We start from the raw sequence: 23362 nt of genomic DNA, 5'->3' as shown, positions 1-23362 counted from the left end.
TTTTCCCGTGTACACGCGAAATTCATAAAATATCGAAATCACTAATCATATTCAATAAAATTATCATATGCTAAATATTTAAAAACATATATATGCATCTATATATATGTTAAAATAGAACTTTTATTTGAAAGATTTGATAAAAAAAGTTAATCCAATGAAAAATCATTGTTCTTTATTTCCAATCATTTAATAATTTCGAATAACTATATTTATTTTTTTTACCTACCGATATATAATTAAAGTTTTTGTAATCGTTGTAATATAGATACATTTTCATTAATAATATTTCTTTTTTTTAGATTAATTTGATTAAAATCTGTGTTTATATTGGCATAGAATAATAAGATGAAATTAATTTGTTGAAATACAAACTAAAAAGTAAAATATAAATAGATATGCATATATATTTATACTTGCGTAAATATTATATTTATATTATATATTGTTATTAGAAATTATTCATTATTAAATTCATTTTTAAATTATAACCAATATTGTTTATAAATAATAAGTTCAGAATTAATAAACTTTGCACGAAAACATAAAATTATAAAAATAAATTTAATGGTTTTTTTATATTTTAACTATAACGTAATTACGTATATATAAATTTCTTTATATAAAATCACTTTAAATCAATTCATAATTTATAATTCATTTAAAAAATAATATACATTAATTGAAAAAATTGATCTATCTTGCACGAATGTTGAACAATATATATATATACATATCTATGTATGTATAATTTATTTAAATACATAATGTGAATACAAAAAAAATCTTTTCTTTTAATTCAATGCATACATAAATATGTAATATGTAATAGTTTCATTCAAATGTTCGAAACAATCAATATATATATATATAAAAGAAGAAATAGATTTTTCATAATAAACAACATATTAATCTTCCGGAATTGATAGTTGGTCATCAATGAAATGACATGCACTCTTTATGAAAATGTTGAAAATCTTTTATTATATAAATATATTACCATATAATGTCACTAGAAAATGATTTTTATATTTTTTAACGAGAATAATGATTTAATACACATACATATATACATATATGTATATGTATATATATATATATATATATATATATATATATATATGGGGGAAAAATTGAACGAAAAATCATAATATAACGAGAATAAAAACAAGGAAATAAAATCAAAGATATTTAAAAAATAATAACTGTAACATCAAGAAAATTGTATAGTTTAAGCATAGAAAGCGAATTGTCAATAAAATATTGACAAATGAAACGACGAAACAATTATTACAACACTCCCTGCCAAGCCTTTTGTTTTAAGCGTTTCATAGCTTTACATCATTATTCATAGTTTTTAAAGATATCACCGTCAAAGAACTAAACAGATTTTTCAAACTGTTTATGTGATGCAGTAAAAAATAGATATTTTCTCTATATTTTTTCGATTTTTTAAAAATTCCTTTATAATTATTACTTCTTTACGATTAGAACAATGGATAATGACGAAGATCGTTTACTTTTCTTTTATTATCGAATTGTTTTTTATTCAGTCGTGTCACACCATTGTTAAGAATAAGCGTACTGTTTTCATTTATTTATTTTTCAACATAACCAACAATCTATAAATTATCTCGATTTCCAAAGCGTTTTCATTACAATTGATTCACGAAATTATTCGAACGAAATATTTAAATTGAAAAAAAAAATAATAATAATAATAAAAATGGATAAATAATATACAGTCGAATAATCGATTATGAGATATTTCTTATATTTCTTTTTCTCTTCGTTCTTTTCCCTTTGTGCTCTTATATCTTTTTTATTTTGATATAGCATTTTTTTTTTAAACTCACATGCAATATCGATATATATATATATATATATATAACATCGATTTATTCGACTTTCGTGCAGGTACATTTACTCGTATTGTATGTTCGGAATGTTGGTTACGTTCGCAAATCTTTCAATTTCGTACGAAAGGGAAAAAGAGACAAATTTTATGATTTTTTATTAAAATAAATTTAAATTTTAAAAGGAGAAATATAATTTTTTATGCACGAAATAGAAAGATACGAATAAATCATTTCGGAACATTTCAATTTTGCAATCCATCACGTATAAAACGTATAATTATCATCAAGATGACATATGTATACCAATGTCGGGTTAAAAGGGTGAAGAAAGAACAAAGAATATATACGTATTTAAAATATACAATAGTACATCTGATTGATTTTTCTTCTATATAAATACAATTCGTGTTGCTATAATATAAAGATATTTGAAGAGAGGGAAAGGGGATAAAAATTTGAAAAATAAAAGTCAACAACCATCGAAGAGAAATCTTTATACTACCGCGCTTAAAAATAATGGTTAAAAAGATAAGTATTATAATCTAAAAAAAAATGGGCATATCCTCTTTCGATTTTATCATTTCTCATTCTTACAAATAATCGCGAATATCGTAAAATTTGTATATCGTTGTATGTCTTATCGTTAAATGTAACAATTGCAAAAAATGAAATCGTATTTTAAGTCGTGCACGCGCGTTGTATCACATTTAGCAATGTAATATCTCTACTTTGAAAATAATAAAGACGAAACAAATATTTCACGAGCAATACGAAAAAAAAATATATTATAAATATATATATATATATGCATACATATATATATATATATATACACACACACCCACACACGCGCGCGCGCGCGAGCATGGGTGTGTGTGTGTGTGTGTATCATGCCAATCCATTTTATTACGATAATTTTTCGTAATAAAATTTTTTTGTTTTTTATTTTTTATTTTATTTTATTTCATTTTATTTTATTTTATGAATTTTAGAGAAGAATTAGGAAAATTCCGTCAACTTTAATACAAGCCTTCGAGTATAACGGCAGTCATTATCAATATCGTATGGGTTGCCAAACACCGGTGGTTTCATCTCGACGATAATAATGAGGTCTATTGTCACGGAAGACGGTGACTGCCGGAAATTGATTATCCTGTATATACTTGAGCGTTGCTCGTACCTAAGATAAATTATTTTAACAAGCGTGAATGTGAATAAAAATATAAAAATATAAGAATATAAAAAGAATTAGAATCAGATAGAAAATCGATTGATCGTTCGATCATCAATTATAAAATACAGATTACATCATGTTACCTGTGATACAAAATGTGGAAGTTCCACTTCTGGTGCGGTTGAAAGATGTTGCAGAATAAATTGATCGGATTGAGCTAACCAAAGATCGACTCCTCTTAAAGGATCGTAGTTGAACGGTCCGATTCTGAGTAAACCAAGGGTACAGTCGTAAATATCTAAAACCTAATATACAAGATAAACGATATTATCGATATTACAAAAAAATCCGTTCTTTTATTATCCAAATTTAATATATATTTAATATATATTTATATCTAATATAGTTTAATCGCGAGAAGAATATAAGTTGAAAGAGGACATCACATTTACATGTACCGTAATTCTTTCAAGATAATCATCGCTTACCTGTTGACCTCCGGTTAAATGCCTAGCACATCTTAGGGCCTGATCAGGGCCTTTATCGGGGAAGGTGGCAGGAAAAATCTCACCCGTTTTTACATTCAAACCGATACCGTATATTACCGGCCAATGAGTTCCACCTCTTACCGTAGTGTTCAATTCGCCCACGCAACACAACGTTAGATCAATCTCTACCGGTTGTTTGTGAAATGCAGCTAGAATTAGAATATGACGTATTTTTGTAAATTGATCAAATTACGGGATAGAGAGAAAGAGGACACTTACAAAGAATATTGGAGAACAATTCTTCAGAATAATTCCTGGGATCGGAATAGCCACCGACCAGTTGTAGTTCTAGACGACCCTCTGGAAATCCAATGGCAAGTTCCGTTACCCTTTGAATCATCGTTGCTGCTGCATCTTCTGTACCAGCTCCGTCAAGATGCGCCAATGCAGCAGCACCGGATCCTAACGGGTTAATAATCAAATTGTTTAAACGCGCGTATACACATATGTCAATTCATTACCCATTCATTTTTATTTTTATAAATCAAAAAAAAAAAAAAAAAAATTTCAAGCTGTTATTTTTAATCACGATACACGATTAATTAATTTTATATCATAGCTTACCGGAATGCCTTACAACAACAATGATACAAGTGGTCATATCATCCGAGCCAATAATGCTCACATTTTCTGAAACAGAAATAAAAAAAAAAGGGAGAATTGAACGAATATTATTTGTATTATAGATTCGATTTATAAAATTCGAAATGTGAAATGTGAATTTATATCGACGTATATCGATCATTTTCAGAATCAATTTAAAATTACTCGACTACTTTCATTATTCGATTACTCGATTACATAAAATTATTCGTACATAGAATAGAATTTTTCTATATTGTTTCACAAGGAAAGAAAAAAAGAACGATTTACACATGTATATGTATAAATATATATATGAGAATTAAATATATTACATTTACATACAGACGTAGAAAAAAAAAAGTTAATATTTACTATCGTGTGGCAAAGTAGCACCCATTTCCCGTTGACGTACGTAAAGAAGACCCATTGGACCCACCAATTTTGCTGGCATCGAATGAAGTTGCGCAGCAGTTTCACGATATACCGGGTGAGCTGCATATAACGATCTGCTATCCACTGGTATGTCCTCTTGCAGGACTCCGTTTACTACCAGCACCATTCTGTCTAACAAAGAAACGCACAACAAACAAACAAAATATCGTTAGAAAATATTCTGTGTGGTATATAAATAATAGAGAAAATAATGTGGTACGTAATTATTATACGTAATATAGTAGCGAATAGTAGCAATAAAAATGATAATATATTTAAGAGCGAGATTTAAATTCTTATGGGGAAAATTTTCGTAAAAAATAGAAAGAACATACTTAGATATTCAAGTATATCTTATATCGAATCGATAAAAAATGCAAATTTAACGAGAGAGAAAAAACGCAAAGTATAAAATTTCTTCTTGTAAACATCGTCTCATCGTTATTATCATCGTATCGTTCGTAATAAAAAATATTTTTGTTATACCATCTATACGTATAATCGTACGATCGAAAAAACATTACGTCAAAGTTGGTTTGTAAGATCGAGAGATCGAAGATCAGCGGCGAGCATTGTTGGCACTCGGACTCCGTCGTTTGCGTTAATCGTGTTAACGATAAAACCTCGGGACAACCGTGCCAATCAGTCAGCCAACGAGCTAACCAGTCAACCAGCTAGTCAGTCTTTCCTTCCAACTTATTCGAAAGGTTAAGGTCATTCGCTCGAATGACATTCTGCGTTTAACCTTTCGTTTGTTTAACGAGATTACTAACAAACCGAGAAATGAAACTAGAATGAAACTTTCTCAAGCCGCACCTCGATCGCTACTCTTCTCTTATAAGATTTCTATCAAATTGTTTCGATTCGTTCCAATTTTTTAATCCAACTCGATTAATTTTAATTCAATTTATTTTTCTTTCTCTCTAAAATTATTACACATTGGAAAACCAACGAAATAGGAAATAAATAGGAAAGAAGAGAAATTTCGGTGACTGCCGAAATTTATATTCTTTTCGAGAAAACAAAATTATTAACAAGCAAAAATTAAAGATACACAATATATTTTCGATATAAGGAAAAAGATTCGAGAGAAAAATAACTTTAAATATATATATATATATATCTTTAGGATAACGTAAGAAACGATGCGATTACGAGGATAAGAAATATAAATTTGGTTCATATAAATCGTAAATGAAACTATATACTACTAAATAAAACAAAAAGATAAAAAGCTAAAAAGTAAAAAAAATTTTGTTTCACGAAATTGGATGACAATCGCGTAACGGAAAAAAAAGAAAAAAAACAGAGATGCACAAAGTGAAAGAAAAGCGTTGTTTGATTCAACTGTTTGATATATATATATATATATATTATATAATACCAGAGTAATATTTTCACGTTTTTTTTTAAATTGAATGCACAATATCTATACGATAAGAAAAATCAATCGCGATTCAATGGTAAAATAAAAGATTCGAAAGAACATCGATCCGAAATTAAGCACACGACTACGACTAAGCATTCACGACAACGTTTCATTCAATCATCGCGGTTGCGGTTAGGATGAACTCATTAACAAATCGCGCTAATTATGGCCACTATTATCGGTTCAAGTGGCGATTGGTTGATCAGTGCGATCCATACTCTGGTAGTGGGATGGGTTAAAATCCCGTCGGAACCAATTGAAGTGGATGGTACCGATCAGATATCGAGTCGTCGTACCGCACCGCACCGCATCAATGTGCTTCCACCGCTACAAACTCACCAATAACAAAACAACATGTTTGCTTCGCTATATACCTCCCCTCCCACTTTTCTTGTATTAAAATCAAAATCTTTACGATTCAATTTTTCTTTTTTCTCATTTTTCATTTTCTCATCAATCGATTTGAAACTGACAACTATCAAATAATCGTTACGTATATAGTTAATATATACATGTACCGTTTATTAGTATTCCAAACTTACAATATTTCTTATCATAATTCAAAATATAATTCGAAACAAATAAATAAATTTGATTTAATAATCATTTTCAATGACAATGACATCAACAAACTTAACTAATTTATCTTCTTTTAATGAAAATTTTTCAATTGTTTCCAACTCTTTTTCACAAACAAAACATATAAATCCTACAACATTGGCAATATTAAAGAGATATCATTTAAATTAACGAATGATAAAGTGTAATTATTCGTACGAATCGTTAATTAATTCGATTGATCTTTTCTAATTCTAACGAAATCTATTCTTTGTTAGATCTCTACGAAAATCCAACGTATACATACCTTTTTCTTTATCTTTCATTATTCCTTTTGCTCTTTTTATTCGATTTTTCCAAAATTTATTCACAATTCGCGATCGATCGAAACGAAAAATTCATTTCACCACAATAAAATAGTATTCTTATACACGTATAGGATAATGATTAATAAAATAAGATCTAATACGATTTTTCGCATCTCTTTTGTAACATTATTAAAAACTAGAAGATTTATATGTTTGAACAACTAGAAAATGAAAATTATATCGAAATATCGGAGGAGGGAAAATAAGAAATAAATTAAAAAGTGAAAAAGGAAAGGATCGGAAAAGAATGAAAAGAAGACTTGAAAGAGAACAGAGATAAAAGATGAAAGGAAGAGAGAGGAATAAAGAGAGGAAAAAGAGACGAAGCGAAACATCTTGGTTGTTCGTGGCTATAATCGATGGAGAGATTAGACAACTGGTTGGTTGATTGGTTGGTTGGTTGGTTGGTTGGTTGGTTGATTGGTTGATTGGTTGGTTGGTTGGTTGGTTGGTCGGTTGATCGGTCAGTTGTTTGATCGGCTAGCTAACTACGCAGATCGAGCCACACGGAAATCCACTTGAAAAGTAGCCATTACCTTAATTATTAGTCTTTCGTAGAGAGGCTATGTGTACGTTAAACCCAGAATGCGGTGCAACATTCGATAATTTTTTTCGATGCTTCATAATCGACTTCAGAAATTCTCTTCACTAAGACATTTTGATCAATTTATGCACGATATTTATGCATTCAATTTAAATTAAAAGCAAATTAAAAATGATCAAGAAAATGCAAAAGTATACAAATATCACATATATAGATATTTAACGTTTTACAAATCTATCTTATGACGAATAAAAATGTAACAACATTGTAAAAAGTCGATTTATTAAGAAATTATAAAGATAAAAATAAATTAAATAATCAATATAATTGGCGTAAAGAAAGATAATATTGAAAAATTCGTTCAGACAAAACGAAATAAAATTTTAATAAGATTTAAAGAAATTTTTATCAGCAAATTTCCTCGAATCAAACCTCTCTTATTGATATAATATACGATGATATATTTTGCTCTTTTCCAAGATATACAATTTCGAAATGGCATACCAGAAACTCCTTCATCTTTCTTTTTTACATAATATATCAATTACTCGCAAAATACCCGCAATTATAGTAGTTATACTCGCGATATATTACATATATATAGGGAATGTATAGGTATATATATACATACATATATATACATATATATATATACATTCTCTTATATATATACACGCGTGCGCGCATATTTAAGTGTGCAAAGAACTATAGCTATTATCCCTTTCCTCGAATCATTTCTTTTTTCTCTGAAGCTAGTATTCCAATGATCAGTGATTTCATTGGGAAACTTTGCCAAGTAAATATATAATATACGCTACTTTGTTTCGAGCGAAACGAATATTTTTCATTCGAATGATTTTTTCCTTTCCACTTTTATCCTCCACCATTCCTCGCCAATCATCTATCATCCGAATATCCTGATCGAGATTTTTTTCGTCTACGAAGCATCAAAGCATTTATAATTGATAATTATTTTTTGTATTCTTTCCTCAATAAACGATATCTCGTAGCTAAGTCTATCAAAGAGAAAAAAATTTTTCTATAACTCGTCTCGAAATTAAGGATTAATTAATTGATTTAATTAAATGATCAATTATCGTCATCCTCATCGCATATAAATATAGATCTCGTTGGATAATAATCGAATCTCGAAATAATATGACGATTTATAGCTTCCGAGAATCACAAAACTTATATACTTGTATAATATTTGCTCCGCATCTGTATCATAAAAGTATGAATGTGATATCTAATTTATCGGATTCGAAGATTGTGTTAATATAAATATACCAAGTATTTTCTGATACGCAATTTCCAATATAAATACCAAATCTTCTTATTATTAATATCATTTCTATCATTGAAAAATACAAATCATTTTGAGATAAACGTCAAATGTTTTGAATCGGTCTTTTTACGATTCGTCCTTCACCCGAAAGGATCAAGAATGAATATGTTAAAGATGCAGAACAAGATATTTGCACAAAATCTCATAAATTCGTCAACAAATTGATATAACGAAGAATATAAAGATCTTCTTAATCGAGATTCGAAGCTGATTATGATAAAAAGAATTTTGTAACTTTTCTTTTAAAAACTCCAATACTTTTCTTGCATAAAAGACAAACTGTTTTCGCAAAAAAGAGAATGCGAAACATTGCGAATGTTGTTTAATGGAATCAGAGACCAGTGAACATTTCGAGAAAACAATGACTCTTGAGCAAAGAAGCCACGCATTTGTACAGAATCTGAAAAGGAACGAGAACGAGATGTCTTGGATTGACCAATTTAATTCAATGATACTCCAATGATGCCAATCTAATTGAAATTCGTCGCATTCGAGAAATATAAAAGTCTTTTTTCCTGTTTCATATTCCGAAAAATTGATCGAATATGTATATTTAAATATTGTCAGATAATGATCGTAGATTTTACATATTATCAAGTGTGTATTAGATTTTTAGATATATTTTCAATATATATTTTTTATTACAAAAAATTTATTTGTAAAATAAGATTTCACAAAAATATCGTGTTTACGGTTACTTTTATAATAACAAACTGCGTATTAATTGCGTGTTGCTATATCGTAGGAGAATTGAAAGTTTAAAAAAAAAAAAAAGAAGCGACAGATTTAATATAAAAAGCATATTATCGTTATTATACATACATACATACATACTTATATATATATATATATATATATATATATATATATATATATATTTATATGTATATATATATTAATTATTTATCTAAAAGAACATATACCATAATATACTATTTCAAGACCGGACAAGCGAGGACAGCGCGAAAGACCAATGGAAAATTTCACGCCGCCGTCGCCTCATCGGTTCGATTGCACATGTCACGAGTAAAATGATAAATTATTATTACAAACGGGGAATTGTTTACGTGAAATAAGGAGGAAGCAAAACGAGAAATCAAGTAATGGAATCGAATCGCGTTCTGTTCGATAACGAGATGAAAAAAGAGGTCGATATTATTTAACAATACGTTTTATTATTCATGGAATTGATTCTAACATCCAATTTGTGTTCCATAATAATTTGAAAAATGGACAGAAAAATAACTGAAAAATATCTTAACTCTTTTTCTCTTTGTTTAGATTTAATAATTTAGTCCTGACCGGCACGATTGATCGATCAAAAAACACAAATCAAAAAGCATAACTTTCTCCTAATTCTATCTCTATCGATATTTTCGTAACTTCTTTCTGTTCTATATCTATATCTTTGTCACGCGAATTAAGATTGATAACTATCTAAGATTGATCGAGGAAAGGTAGGGAATATCGAGAAGCGAATTTGTATTACTCGAGGAATACTCGTGAAATAACACGATTAATCGCAATTCAATACATCATATATAATAATCAATAATGATAATTCTTTTATTCTTTCTTATTTTTTAGAATTAGAGACAATTATTTTTCTTCGTTTGATCAAAATTACATTAACGACATATCCATTTCCGATATATCCCTTTCTTATTCATTTTACCAAACAACAATTGCTACGATTTACATTCGCGTTTATCATGGATTATATAGAATTTCCGATCAAATAAACGATCAAACAAGATCATTTCAAATTCATCTTATTTATTTTATTTATTAACATCATTAACATCGGAATATTTTTTACATTTGATCTCATTCTATTATATTTTAATATGTTTTATTGCTTTTTCTTTTATATATTATATATTTAATCATCAACATTATCGACTAAGTCACGTGAGTATCATATATATATATATATATATATATATATGATATATCATATCATAAAATTTCGTTACCGATAAATTATAGTTTTATCATTTTAACGATAGATTTTTCGATGGCAATTCAAATTCTCCTTCAACATACCATGTTATTTATTACGTTAGTACATACATACGAGTATACAAGTATATATAATCCAAAATAGAAAATTTATCAAAAAGGTTATCGACAGAAACCGAGCAAAGGACATACTAGCTCATCGATTTGCCTGTTTTTATATAAATGTTTTTATATAAATGCGGCGGACATGAATAATTACTTACAATTCCAAGCGATTCTATGCGTTTGACTTTTTTCTTTTTTTTTTTTTTTTTTTTTTTTAAGATTATAACGATGTTCAAGAAATAAACGACCGAATCGTTTTAAGATAAGATTAGTAGACGAAACACAACGCGAGTATTTCAGTTCCAAGTAGAGTCCAAATAGAGAATTTATTATGAATCGAAAATATTCGAAAGAATATAAAAAAAATAAACTAGAATAGTCTAAATCGAATCGAATTATTGATGAAACAATTGAACGATGTTGTTTCTTTCCAATCTGATCTGCGAATTATATTCCGATATAAGATTACATGATTATATGATTCCAGAAATATGATATAATAAAATAATTGATTAAAAAAAAAAAAGAATAAACGAAATAACGAATGGGACAAAGAAGAAACAGAAATTGATAAATAATCAGTCGAATTCCCAGATTCGTTTCTCATATTTTTTTTACCATTTCTCTTTCAAATAATCGAACCTAATCGAATTAAATTTGATCGGATTGATAAAATCGTGTTGAATTAAATTTTTATTGAGAAAGAAAGAATAACTTGTTCATCTTTCATAGCCAAAATTATCGAATTTATGATTTTTTCTATTTTCTGGACATCGAAACATGCATAATTATCGCGGTTAGATAACGAATAGCGTATAAGTTACCGTAATTGGACAAATACTGCCCAAATAAAAAAAAAGGGTTTAGCAACGCTCATTCACGGAAACTATAAAATCATCAACAATTATTGAATGTAAGCGTAGAATATTCGAGAATATCAATATAATTATCGATATTTTATCCTTTTTTCCAAAATCTTGATCGATTACTCTTTCGAAGGACATACTTCGTTTTCTTCCAATAACAAACGTTATTTATTTTCTCATAAAAACATGATCGCGTTGATTAAAAAAAAGATTATCTATTGTTCTCTTATTGTTCATCCAATTGATGGAATATATTTAGGAATATAAATTTTCAGTTTTCTTTTCGTCATGAAAAATAAAAGTGAAATGTTACGCGAAATTGTAACAAAAGAATATTTTCCGTTACTCACGTTTTGCGTTTTCCTTGAATTTTTCTTCAAGCAAATTGACACGTTCCCGCCGCCATTTTCCAAGAATATTTCACCTCTTAGATTTGCTTTCACCTCTTTCTTCCACAATTTTTCTGCAACAATAAGAAATGCACAAAACTGTTTATTAAAATATATATTTAACAAAATAAATTTAACATGATATAGAAATAAGAGATAAAAACGAAAATTTTTTGTACACACCATTTGTGTTTTTAATACTTCTTCGATTAAAATTATTTTCATTTTTAATTAAATTATTTTCAAATTCTTTAAAATCTTTTAAAAATGTTCCAATTTATTAAAAATTCATCTCCATATTATATATATATATATATCTCTGAATAAAATTAAACAATATATTTTTTCAGTTTAAACGGATCAATGCTTCTTGGATCAATATTTGAAATATTTTTAAAAACAAGTTTTAACAATTAAAATGATTTGCGAATCGACAGATTGAATTCAAATCAGTGTTCGATTAATATTATGATTGCTTATAAAAATAAATTTGCTTTGATTTCTGGTTCACTTGAATTATACGAATCAGAATATAAATTTGTCGAATTTAAAATTAAATTTATTTCTCATTAATATAAACGAATCTATATGAAAACGAATATGAAACATTCGATGAGTGTAAATTAAAAAAAAAATAATAATAATAATATAATAATAATGTAAACATGATATATAATATTATCTCCGTTTTTTTCTTCTTCTTTTTAGGAATTTAATAATAAAGAGAAAAAAAAGATCGTGGCAAACTGAATTTGCATACAGTAGTCCAAGAAGCCTGCAACCAACTGACTCTCTACATATGTATTTATGCGTTACCACTTCCTTCGATTGTTTATAAATGTATTCGCTTATATTAATCGAATAATGTGTTGGTTGAATGACGAAGTTGATTTCTTTCTTCTCTCTCTCTCTCTCTCTCTCTCTCTCTCTCTCTCTCTCTTCCCTCCCTCCCTTTCCCTATATATTTTATCATGTATAATATAATACAATCGACAATCGTATGTAAACTTTAATCGAAACATGCGAAACTTGTTAGTTTGATACGAAATTATTGAATCGTCGATTTCGTTATAAATAACGAAAAGTTAACCAGTATAAAAATAAAATCGGTATGAAAATAATATTGGGACAAAAATTGCCGTTATACATTATTTTCGAAACATAATTTTTTTTAATATTGCAAATGATAATGATAATAATAATTGTAGAATCATTTTTGAAAGGATGCGTGGTTATACGCATTTAGTCTTCGTATGTATATACATACATAGGTAAGTAGTAGGAGTATAAGTGGAAGGAATACGGATAGAATACGGCGTGGATGCGGACACGGACGTACATGTGCACTTACACACACCACACCAAGCTAGTCCGCATTCCTCGAGTGGAACAACCGGTACATGGTCCAGTGACTCTCAAGTCGCATCTCTCCAAGATGTATTCCAACACATCGGAGAGATGGACTCGTTATGCAACAGAAGACGAGAGTCAGTGGCCTAGTGGATTCGCGGAAGGTGAGCTGTCCTTCCGGGTCCTCCTCTCTTCTTTTTTTTTTTTCACGACTACTCTTTTCTCTTTTTACTCGTTTCCTTTCTTTTCATTTTGTTTCGTTTCGTTTCGTTTCACCACTTTCACATAAATACAACGGTTATATACAGTTTTCTGATAAATTGAAATCGAAAGTCTTATTATCCGTAAGGCGAAATAAAAATGAAACATTTATTTTTCTTCCCTATATATTTTTTATTTATTGTATTTATATCTCTTATATATATGTCTATATTTTTAATTTAGAGATAATATGCATAGATATAAAAATCGATTCTTTCTTAAATATTTTATATTTTATATTTTATATTTTTAATCTTTTTTTCTTTTTTCTGTAATTTTTCATCTTTTTCATTTTTTTTTTTTTTTTTTTGATCTTTTTAAATTGATAATAATCAAACTTAATAATAAAGCTAATATGTCATACAGTTTCTTTCTCGTATTCGTTCATAGCTCAAAAAAATCAAAAGCATTGAAAAATTATACACGATACAATTAAAACATGATATAACAATAATTTTTTCTACCAATTTTTTTTTATATTTTCAAAACGACGTACGAACCACGTGTTCTTGTAAATCTCGAAGAGAGAAAATTATTTTCGAAACTAAATTTCTACTATCATACTTCAAGCTAAGTTTAAACCAGAGTTTCTGATTTATGTAGACCCCATGGGGAGTTCGGTTGCCAGGTCTCTCTACACACCTTCTTTATCCTCCGCGTACACGCATATATCCATTTATCTATGTGTTTCTACACTAATACCGTTCATATATGTAGATACACAGAAGTATATACATACGTACTTATATCTATTCCCGGTGCAATGCTGTAACGATATACATATATACAAGACACATAGTATTAGTACATAATTATTCTATTAGATATATATGCGTCTATGAAACGCATCATAGCATATAAATATAAATACTGAGTGTATGCACTAATCACTAAAAATTTTTATTAACGGAGCAAAAATTTAATTGTAATAAAAAAGTGTAAATGAAATTATGTAATTCTATATCATAATGTTAGTTTGTTCTATATCATAACATTATATATATATATATATATATATATTATGTATATATATTTTTTAAATATCTATGGGATAAAGAAATACTATAATAAATTTGTATTTTATTTTACAAAAATAAATTAATAATATTATCTTTACATACAGAAATTTTTTCTTTTAAATCAATCGGATAAATTTAAAAATTCCAATTTTTTTAATGATTTTTATTTAATTAAAAAATAATACTTTTTAATGTGACATTTAACGAATCATTCAAGTTTCAAAGATAATCCATCAAACTTCAATAAATATTAAAATTACAAAAGAAAAAAAATTGTATTACAATCATCGCGATTAATAATTTATAATTTTTTTTTTTAAATATAATAAATTTAATTCACAAAGGTATATGCATAATAGAAAATTAAATTGCTCGTAAAATTGAAATTTTAAGGAAAATGATATAATATTGGATATTAAGTAGTTGTCATCGATCAACTAGCGGAAGAGTAAGGTTAACACCCTTTACTGGTCTTAAAAGCGTCTTAACTCAGTTTAGCTGGTGACTTACGAGAATTTCAAGTATCGGAAGATTCGTATATTTACCATCATCACCACGGTTATCATTACCCTTATTTTTATTCCTTAAAAATTGTTCATATTTCTCTTTTTTTCTCTTTCAGCTACTTCTTTTATTTTATAATACGCTAATATATTCTTATATGATTTGAATGAATTAAAAATTTTAAATTAAAATGATCTGATCGTATCATTTCTTTCTCTTTTAAAAAATTGATAATTCTATTATTAATAGAAAATATTTAAAATGAATAAAGAGATCTGACATATAAATCTATGAGGCAATAATATACACTTATATGTTAAATATATATATTGAATAACTACACCTAAATATAAATATATTATACGCACATGATGTAAAAAAGTGCACGATACCGAGCACACGTAGACAACAAGATACAGTCCCGAAGATCCAGCGACCATGGTCAGATTAATGAAGCTCATACAAACAGTGATTCTCAATCGTTAATCGCCATTTCGCCAATTTACTTCGATATTTATTTATATATCGAACATTTTTTCATAATAGAAATCTAATTACAAATAAATTTCACTATTACAATTAATAATGCAATATATGTATATATGTATATACAAAAATATATATATATAAATCTGTATAAATTTATATCTATGTTATATTAATATATTACTTATATCGCGTTAGTTTTATCGTTAATAAAATTTCATCATCGTTCAAGAATAACTTCACAATTTTTAACTTATTCTTCTTATTTCTTTTTTTCGATTTTAAAAACATTTTAAAATATCTAAAATAGAATTCTCTAACAATCTATATTTTCTAAATACAATTAAATATATTCCTTTCTTCGATTAATCTGCATTACGATTACATTTTGAAAATATGAATTAAATCAACTTCTATTATTTGACATGTATATATATATGTATATCTTTCAATTGAATAAATAAACGGAAATGATAAAATGATAAAAATGCGAAAATAGAAAAGTACAGAAATAAATAAATAAATGAAAAAAAATTATTGTATTTATGTTATCTATATATATATATATATATATATATATATATGTATGTATGTATGTATGTATATATTTATAATGCTCGGATTCGATCGCACACGTTATCATTTGTAAATTGTGCAAGTTGTTCTACGACGCAATTTTTCTACATACATATATGCATATAAATATGTAATACAACTTTTCAATTTGATATCACTTTCATAATACTAGTTTGCATATTTCGCAATAAATACGAAAAATAAAGAATGTAAGTGTTTATTTAGAAATTCATTCCATCCAATTTCAATTTTTTTTACTAAATCGTGAATAATAATGAAAAAATTCTACTCGATAATCTTTGTATCTTTCTTTTTTTTTTTTTCTTTTATTTCTTTTTTTTTTCTTTTTTTTTATTCTTACAAAAATATATCAACAAGTTTAAATAACATATTTGCAAACATTCTTCTGTTCTCATAATCCATACTGAGTAATTCATTATATTCATTTTATCCATCTACAAATAATAAGACGAAAATTATAAAAATTCATTTACAAATACATTGACTTCACATTCGATTTACAATTTAAGAATATGATATAGAAACAATTAGACGATATATTGAATCGAGAATTATCGTCAGAAATTCAAGATTTATGAATTTCATTAATATCATACATTATATTTAATATTGTAATGTTTATATAATATAATATCTATAAATATATCAAACTTATAGATATCAGAAAACAACTAAAAACAAAATGAATTATACGTATAAGATAATTCAAACGTATAACAATAAATTAAATTTAAAGATATCGATATTGAATCGATAATAATGATTGGTGTAAACATTAACACTCACCTCGTTATAATAGTTAATCACAAAACGAATCACATCCGACTTTGTTAATGATTGATGAATTCGTTGTCCAGTGGAATGTCGAACGAGACAAGAAGATGCCTATCGTAAAATCGTAGTTATGCAACAGGCAACTGGTGGTATACACACGCGACGTAGTCGATCCAAAACGAAACGTCAGTGATCATACCGCCACCGTTACCGTCACCGTTACCATTACTCTCAGTGTCGCTATCGTTATTATCATTCACATAAAAGAACACAAAATATTATCGAACACACGCAATAACGTGATAACTAATCCAATCAGAATCGGTCGAGATGTAAGACCGAACGACACGCGAAAGAATGGCGTGAAAAAAAATGTAAAAATACAGATAAAAAAAATATAACGATATCTAAGTAAACTTGTAGTCCACAAGTCACCGTTTTCACGCAGTCCAAAAAGAGATAGAATAGAACGTTCCGAACGATAGTTAAGTAAAAATTTAACAAGATTTATAATACGTCGCAAACATCATGTTCTCTGTTTCATTACACTTGCTCGCACAATGTCTGTATCGTCCGCACTGGCACTCGCGTCTGCACTCGACTTCGTCATCTTCTACAATTCAACTTCGTCTATTTCCGTCATTCTTCGACTTTCGCGGCAACAATGGCGCACATTCGCGCTTACAAATTTTGTTCGTCACTATTTATATTATATCATCGAATTTCTTTTGTCAATGAACAAGATAAGTATAAAACATAAGCACATATACATATATTTTTAATAAAAATTAATATAATTTGATAAATATAATTATAATTTGAATAAATATAATAAATTAATATAATATAATTTAATAATTTACTTATAAGCTACTCAAACGAATAAAAAAAAAACACTATGAAACATTGTACATATATATATATATATATATATATATATATATATATATATATATATACATATATACGAATTCATTTTAATATTTATTTATATATCATTTTCTATACAAATTAAAATTATAAAATTCAATGAATAATCAATTATAAATTGTTATCATAATTATCTATCGAAATATTATAAAATTTAAATAGATAGAATCATAAAATTTTGTAATAGATAGACTTTTATAAAATTCAATAGAATAACAAAAAAAGAAAATGAAATAACAATAAAACAATTGAATTTGTATCATTACTTACATCATATGATACATTAACAATAATAACAATATCCAATTATATAAATTCGTATTTACGTATTTGGGCTTGGTAGTGAAAATGTTGTTAGGAATCTATTATATCGACTAACGGCATTGATATATCCTTTGTGATATTTTTTCGCTCGATATCACAAACGATTGTATTCATTTATAATATAATAATTCGTTATATATTAAATGCATATTAATAAATATTTACTAATGATATTTACAGAATAATAAAATACAAGAAATAAAATAGATGTGAGATATTTTGTATCAAACATAAGATTTTGTGTCACGTGTTTTGAAATTGACCAATCTCTAAAAAATCAAACACCATCTAGCAGATTATAATCTAACTACGTATACAAAATTGAATCATTCAAAATTAAAAATCTGTGTTCATACATTTCATTCAATTTTCAGAATTAAAAGAAGATTATTCACTAATATTATTAATATCTATATTATTTATTACTTTTCAATACTATATACTTTGCATTATTATTTTAACAAAATTTCTATTATTTATCAAAAATATAATCATGCTCACAATTACCAATTAGCTTATTATTTCTCATAAAATATATAATTGTATCACTGATATTAACTATACAGTGAACTATACAATGAAATGAATGAATGAATCATATATTGTATATTAAATAATAATGATTTCCCAAGTCTCATCGCTTGGAAATTCCTGCGAATTGGAGAACCATTCTGATCACAATGTCCCATTCATCTCTCCAATTTTGTATAAAAATTTATTTATTTTCAAGTAAATTCTCCTTTTATTGTTCGTTTGTAAAAATTTAAATTCGCGTTCGTTGTGCAACACGTAAAACAGCAAAAGAAACCGTAAAGAAAATTGGAGCGGAAAACTAAAAATCTAAAAATAAAATTTAAATTTAAGATTTTCAATATTTCATATTTTCATTATTATAAAAATAAAAAATAATTGATAGTTAAAAGAATAAAAAAGAAAAAAAAAGAAAATAAGCAAAATAAACTTCCCAACATTATATCATTTTGCTCGTTAATTATCTATTTACTTACATTGCATTACTTTATCTATTTAATTAATATTATTTGATTATGCATAGATTTCATTCTAAATATATTTTATTTAATAAATATTTTTCTATCATGCTATTTTCTAATAAACATTGAAACAATATAAATATTTTAAATCTCTAGTTCTATAACAATTAAATATTTTATTTATAAATCCTATATATCGAAAAATATTCTTTTCATTTTTATCTATCATTTTATCTATCAGATCATGTAAAAATTCTTAATCTATCATTTATACTATGTCACAATTTTAGAATTTTATGTTTTCTTGCATATAATATTTTCAGACAAATCACAGAAAATCACTTAAAATTATTTAAAAGAAATTATTTAAAAAAATTATTTAAAATTATTAGCATGAATGAAAATAAAAATGATTTGTTATTCCATTATATATTATTCATTTAAATTCTCGTTTCTAATTCATGATGAATATGCATGAATATTATTATAAATATTATTATTATTACAATAATTTAATAATAATAATAATTTTATTAACTAATCTCGAATATTACTTTTATTTAAATACGCGATGTACAAGAAAACTTAGCTTAAAATTAATAAACAGATAAAACGTAAAAAAAATGTTATATCTTATTAGATATAATAAATACTCATGGTCACTATGTAAATGTTCATGCAAAAATTCTACATATACAACCAATCACATTTGGATTTTTCGTTTTACGATGTAATTGAATGACTGGAGAAACCAAAATGTATGCGACTTACAACTAGTTGCGAAGAAACTGCATTGTCATTAATATTCTCATGGTCATGGGAAGTCGCGGAAATTGAAAAATATCTGTAACAAAAAAATGAAATATTATAATTTACAAATATCACGATAAGAATTCAGATTGAAATTTTAATAAAATATAATAATAATAAAAATATATATCTCCGAAATATATATCTCCATAAAAATATATATCTCCGAAATGTATATCTCCATAAAAATAAACTTGAAATTTAAAAATTAGAATTCTCTAATGACTCTATTTTTTAATTGAAGAATAGTTTACAATATTTTATTACTTTTCAATTATTGTTCAAAAAATTATCAATTAAAATTATATTATACACATAGACATAATTGGACAAATGAGTATAAGTGAAATATTAGTGTATAAAATGAAAAAATAATATCACAAATTATACAAATTAAAAATATTCAACAATTAAAATAAATATTACAATAATCACACGTTTGAAGCAATGTCTAATCGTCGCGAATTTCGACCCATAAAGATTTCGATGTATCGAATTACAAATTGAAAAGAAACAAATAATCAACAATTCGACAAATCGAAATATGTGGAATATGACATAACGCTGACCATCAACGTAAAATCAAAACGAATATAGAAATGACACATGAGTTGAATATACGGATGGATTGATATTTAGAAGAAAAATAAATATATATAATATGTTAATCGATATGAATTGTCTAGCTATTTTCATCTCTGCAAAAATAAAAAGATAAAAGAATTTTATAATTGATTATATTTCTATTAAAATGAATAAATAAAAATCTTACCACATTTGAATAAAAATTGTAGGATTATTTCTTAGTTGACATATATGCAAACATGTATAAAAAAATATTACACCTTCAAAGCTCCAAATGATAATTTATCATATTTAATTTCTGATATTCTATATAATAATGATTAAACAAGCATTGAGTATACAAATTTTAATAAATATGCTATCAATAAAAATTTTATGTTATTATGCATCTCTGCCGATGAAACACAACTGTTATCACGATTTTCAATTGTAGATTGATGCCATGCGCATTATGATGTACACTGATTCGTCGCGCCGCTAAGTCTCAACGGCTTTCTAATTGGCTGCAGTGGTTCTATCTTTAGCCGCGCGAAAATTGAACTATAATTGAAATATATTAAAACTTTAACTGTAGATTTCTATACAAAGAACTTTTTTTTTATAAAGATAGATTGATTAAAAAGATAATAAAAATAGATTATTATAATTAATTTAATACAAAAATTAAAGAGATAAAATGTTTAAAATTAAATTTGATCCTCTAAAATCGATATATTAAAAAAATAAAAAAATATGCATATATACGTACATGTAATATATATGTAATATATATATTAATTTCCCAAATATTATTCCCAAATATGTTCCATCAAAATTGTAAAATAAATTAATATAATATAAAAAAATATTATAATATTTTTCCACATTTTTAATATTTTATGTAAAAATTATGTTAAATGATATTTTCTTTTTAATTTTTCTTTGTAATTGTGAAAGTAATTTTTTTTATATTAAAAGATATTACTTAATTCTATTAATGAATAAAAGAAAAAAATCAATTTCATTGTATTAATAGCACGTTTGAAAATAAAAAATTTGTTTTGTACATATTAAAAAATGCGATAAAATCGAAAAAAATTAAGAATACATTATTTTTGCTCAAAATTAATTGTTTCATTTAATCATTTAAATCATACACGTACAAAGATAATCATAATAAATCGAAAAATATAAATTTATATTTATGTCATAAAATGTTTTGATTTTTATTTTTATTTATAATTTTATTTATAATTTTTATAAAATTTAGATTTTAATTCCAACCACTATTAACGCTATAATTGTTTTCTATATCGATAACGTCGCATGTGACACGAAAATGGTAAAAGATCAAGTGACTCCCGAATTCTTAAGGCACGAAAAAGCATTGCATATCACGTCTATCCTATACTTCGTCTGTGGTATCTTTTCGTTCAATATTACAGATAACTCGTTCGTGATATATTATAATTCGTTAAATGTAGATCAAAAAATATTTACTACTAATTATATAATATATTATATAAAAATATATATATTGATTGATCTTTTTCAAAGCTTTTTTATATATGTACTTTTTTATATGTACATTTAGATCTATTTTTGTTTTTGTCCATTGTATCGACTTTTTAAAAATATATTTTAAAAAAATAATAAAAAAAATCGTAAATGAGACAATTTCAGTTTTAATTTTAAAAAATATTATTTCGTAAAGATAAAGTAAATATAAAGATTTATTAACGTTTAATTAAAAATTATATATAAATATTTATAATGCATACATACATACATTATATCATTTATATATGCAATAAATATATAAATTTATACGTATATATATTTTATAAGCTAATGTATTTATTCATATGCGTGTATTATATATTAATTTACTCGAGTTTTGCGCGCCATCTATTGGAAAAAGATGGTACAGTATTTCATTGGAATTGTTTCGCCCTTCTATTGAGCTTTTGTCAATATCACCGACAGAGTCAAACGTGATTTGAAGATGGCGATACAAGAGTAGGATTGAGCGGACGCTTCGCAAAGAAGCTTCCTTCTTGCAGTGTTCATTGAAATTCCAAGCCCAGTTGTACATGGTAAGTAAAAAGTGAGATACTGTTATAAAGAAAATTTTGAACTCGTTTAGATATCCTATTCTCGGACTTGAGCAGAATGTGAACGAACAAGAGATTCGCATCGGTTAAACGACGAAATCTCGCGATACGTGTATACGTATGTATGAACCGTCTCTCTTTCCAGACTGGGAAGTTCAATGCGGCGCATAAGCATGTGTCACGTCGCGATGAAACAAGAGCAGGAGTTCTATAGTAAGCATCTTTATATTCATGAATATACGAGCGTACAAGCTAGTATTTGTGTACTTATGAAAGATCAAAAAATTTTAAACAAAAATCATGAGAAATGGTACGAAGTTGAACCATTGGTTCAATTCGATTTTAATTCGAGCAACATGAAACAGGCTATCTCTTTAATTAGTTTCCTTGATTAATCTATCTACGACTAATGCAATCAATTATTTAGAATGATAATTGATAGATAGATAATAAAAACAAATTATTCGATT

At 26.3% G+C, this 23362-nt stretch overlaps 1 protein-coding gene and 1 long non-coding RNA gene across 11 annotated transcripts; one reads left to right on the top strand and one right to left on the bottom strand.

The window, feature by feature from the left end:
- Nucleotides 1-1582: 1582 nt before the first annotated feature.
- Nucleotides 1583-21259, bottom strand: Ntan1 (N-terminal amidohydrolase 1). 10 transcript variants are annotated; one of them, XM_086903770.1, is made up of 9 exons: nucleotides 20987-21259; nucleotides 20176-20248; nucleotides 12129-12241; nucleotides 4539-4730; nucleotides 4146-4217; nucleotides 3801-3983; nucleotides 3522-3730; nucleotides 3177-3338; nucleotides 1583-3039 (listed from the first exon to the last, which is right to left on the bottom strand). In XM_086903770.1, exons 4-9 carry the CDS (start codon nucleotides 4723-4725, stop codon nucleotides 2914-2916), a joined length of 939 nt encoding a protein of 312 aa, XP_086759896.1. In that variant the 5' UTR covers nucleotides 4726-4730; nucleotides 12129-12241; nucleotides 20176-20248; nucleotides 20987-21259; the 3' UTR covers nucleotides 1583-2913. The 10 variants fall into 10 exon arrangements, with proteins under 10 accessions (XP_086759896.1, XP_086759919.1, XP_086759890.1 ...); XM_086903793.1 differs by having other exon boundaries at nucleotides 4146-4211; XM_086903764.1 differs by having other exon boundaries at nucleotides 4539-4726.
- A 1503-nt stretch (nucleotides 21260-22762) lies between these two features.
- LOC147658778 (uncharacterized) lies at nucleotides 22763-23190 on the top strand. Its single transcript, XR_015290824.1, has 2 exons — nucleotides 22763-22874; nucleotides 23038-23190. It is a non-coding gene; the product is annotated as an uncharacterized LOC147658778 (long non-coding RNA).
- The last annotated feature ends 172 nt before the right edge of the window (nucleotides 23191-23362 follow it).

This window comes from Apis florea, unplaced genomic scaffold (assembly GCF_048593485.1).
Source record: "Apis florea isolate Af1SG1 unplaced genomic scaffold, ASM4859348v1 contig_1615_pilon, whole genome shotgun sequence".
NCBI lineage: Eukaryota > Metazoa > Arthropoda > Insecta > Hymenoptera > Apidae > Apis > Apis florea.
Note: the sequence above shows the minus strand (reverse complement) of the source record. Positions and strands in the feature narration are given on the sequence as shown.

Bases quoted from the DNA above. Each gene is read 5' to 3' on its own strand.
- Ntan1 (XM_086903770.1), bottom strand. From the start codon at position 4,725: ATGGTGCTGGTAGTAAACGGAGTCCTGCAAGAGGACATACCAGTGGAT. The intron at 4,218-4,538 runs GTAAATATTAAC...TTTTTATTTCTG, and splicing joins TGCTACTTTGCCACACGATA to TTTCAGAAAATGTGAGCATT. The intron at 3,339-3,521 runs GTAAGCGATGAT...CTTGTATATTAG, and splicing joins ATTTAACCGGAGGTCAACAG to GTTTTAGATATTTACGACTG.